Below are 2,739 nucleotides of genomic sequence, written 5' to 3'. Positions count from 1 at the left end.
AGGGTGTCGTTTATGTAAATATTACCTTCGATGACATTTGCTTGTAATGGATGCTTTTTCTTCCCTTTCATGTTCTTCAGAGGTGATTGAAAAATGGAACGACTCTTCTCATCTTGGTGATATGCTTTTGTAAAATGTAGCTTGCAATTTTCTTCTTCAACGGTTGAGTAAGTATTTTCTGACACTCCTATCTCCTGGACTTTTTGTAAATTTTCTCCAAGAGAATCTGAGCTCACAGTAAGAGCGTGTAGTGTTATTATGTTGTGATTGTAATTATTAAATCGACCACCTACTAGCCATCCTAGTTGTGAGTCTTGAAGACTGGGAAGGTTGTCCGCTAGTCTAAGAAAGCCTGGTTTCATCAAATCATGGAACCAATCCATTCCGATAAGTAGGTCTATCTTATTTGATTGATTAAAGTAGGGATCTGCTAATTGAATTCCTGTGGGTATGTTGATTTAAACTATTTTGGAGTGATTGCGAAATGAAACTCACCTGTGAGCCACAATCCAACAGGGCACGGCATTGATGTATTTGGTGATCTCGATCTAAAACTTTGACTAAAGCAGTGTATAACACCACTTGGCTGACTGGGTTTGACCGTGTATTGGACAGGGCTGATGTTACTGTGGACTGGCATGCAGCATTCTCTTCAAAGGTTGTTGTCGGTTCCACTGCGACACTGGTTTGGGAAAGTTGTCTCTTATCAACATTGCTCTTCGGTACAGTTACGTCGCTATGAAGCAAGGTGTGATGTTTCCGTTGACATTTGATGCACGTTCTTTTAGATGGACACTCTATTACTCGATGGCCTCGACGTAGGCAGTTAAAACAGCAATTCCTTTCCTTAACCTTCAGCAGACGTTGACTCAATGTAGAACTGTTGAATTCCGGACACTTGTAAGATGGATGGATGTTACTGCAGAAATCACATTGACTTTGTTGCACTGCAGGAGAATTCGCTGAGTTGAAACGCTGAATCGAAGGTTCTTCCGAGGACGGGTTCGAATAAATGCGCTGCTGCTTGAATTTAATTTCTTCGGTTGGCTGACATCTTTCCAAAATTGAAACTCGATCTTTTAAAAATTGTACTGTTAAGTCAAAATTTGGTAGTTCACCTCGCCGTATGGTCGCCTCCCAAAGTTTCTTCGTCTCGTCATCAATGGATTGTGCTAACAGATAAACAGCAATTTGCTCTGAAACACCAGTAAATTCCTGTCCAAGGAACTTTAAATTCTCCACATGGTTGCTGAAAGTTTCAACTAATTTTTGCAGCTCACTATAATTTTCTTTCACTATTTTTTGCATGCTTAACAACCCGCGAATATGCAAATCGATCAATCGCCGCTTGTTCTCGTATCTCTCCTCTAGCAGTTGCCAGGCTCTGTCGTAGTTTCCTTCGTTTAGCGTCCTGGCGTCAATCAATTTGGCAGCTTCTCCCACTAGAGCCTTCTCTAGATGATACAGCTTGATGCGAGGAGGTTCATTGCTTCGATCCACTACATCTCGGAACAATATTTTAAACTTCTCCCAGTGCTCATATCTGCCGTCGAATGTTGGTATGATACGTGGGAGCGATTGCTGAATCACTAATGGCGGCGGATTCATAATGGGTTGTGAAGCAGCTGGTTGTGTTTGTCGCTCTTGCAACATTTCTAATTTCACTGTCACTTCGTTGTATATTTCCTCAAACTGCACATAACGATTATCAATTTCTTCTTGCTCCGACGCTGGACTTCCACTCACTATTTGCTGATGATAACCGTCAAAGTCGTTATTCGCTGCTTCAACTCGTTTCATCCACACTTTGACTTGTTGACTGGAAATTTCCTTTTGCTCCACTTCTGCTTGTTGAAGGAGATGCATGATCCTTGTTATTTTTCCTTGCGCTGCACCGCGGAGCGCAGACAAAGCTTCGATGCTGCTAGCAACTTCTGCAGTAGCACGGTCGTTTTTCACTGGTGTTCTCTTCGTGGGCATTTTGCTCGTTGTTTGATTGTTCGTTCACTTCACAAATTGTTCAAATACTCTCACTCACTTTAGTCTATAAACGCTTCACTGTTTAAATTCCGTGTTAGATTTCATACTGGTAACTGCTCTTCTTCTCGGAGTCTGCTTCGATCCGGTTCGAAGGACCAATTTCTTATGTGTGGTTCGATGGTGGACTGTATATGATTGGGGAGGAGGCAAAGATGCTCGTGACCTTTCCTCGGTTTAATTGGACAGCTGGTGATGCCTCACGCATGCGACAATCACAATCGCCGGGAAGTAGCTGGCTGAAAAGCTGCGTGCTGCGAAACTTTCCACTCGCTGATCTACGCTGACGACCACTCTCGTTGAATCAGCTGCTAGATAGAAACTCTTAAACACTGTGAAATTCAATACACGGAATGTTGTCTTTTATAATACACTTTATTTACATTGCCCTAGCTTAATCTAAAATTATACTAACTTATTCTAGACTAAAAGAGAAACACTTGTAAAAAAAACTGTTCGAGGTAAAACACTTCTTGAGCCGTCAAAAAAATATAGATGTGAGAGCGTCTCACTGGCTGAAACGCATAGTTTTATTCAGCGGTAATGCTGCAATAGCGATGGACAGCATTTTTCTTTCTTGTGTTGTTGCCGTTATTGCGCTATGTAATGCACGTGCGCTGCTGGAAGGGGAATCAAAGAAAAGGGGCGTTTGTTCCTTATGAACATGTACAGACATGTTTTCTCTTGCGGTTTCTCTTTTCT

The 2,739-nt window shown here is 41.9% G+C and overlaps 1 protein-coding gene across 1 annotated transcript; it reads right to left on the bottom strand.

The window, feature by feature from the left end:
• Positions 1-430: 430 nt before the first annotated feature.
• On the bottom strand, positions 431-1,980 carry LOC129766946 (uncharacterized). Its single transcript, XM_055767542.1, has 2 exons — positions 496-1,980; positions 431-442 (listed from the first exon to the last, which is right to left on the bottom strand). The coding sequence occupies exons 1-2, from the start codon at positions 1,978-1,980 to the stop codon at positions 431-433; spliced, it is 1,497 nt and encodes a 498-aa protein (XP_055623517.1).
• Between the last annotated feature and the right edge of the window lie 759 nt (positions 1,981-2,739).

This window comes from Toxorhynchites rutilus, chromosome 2 (assembly GCF_029784135.1).
Source record: "Toxorhynchites rutilus septentrionalis strain SRP chromosome 2, ASM2978413v1, whole genome shotgun sequence".
Classification (NCBI taxonomy): Eukaryota; Metazoa; Arthropoda; class Insecta; order Diptera; family Culicidae; genus Toxorhynchites; species Toxorhynchites rutilus.
This window is presented reverse-complemented; position numbering and strand designations above follow the sequence as displayed.

Bases quoted from the DNA above. Each gene is read 5' to 3' on its own strand.
- LOC129766946 (XM_055767542.1), bottom strand. From the start codon at position 1,980: ATGCCCACGAAGAGAACACCAGTGAAAAACGACCGTGCTACTGCAGAA.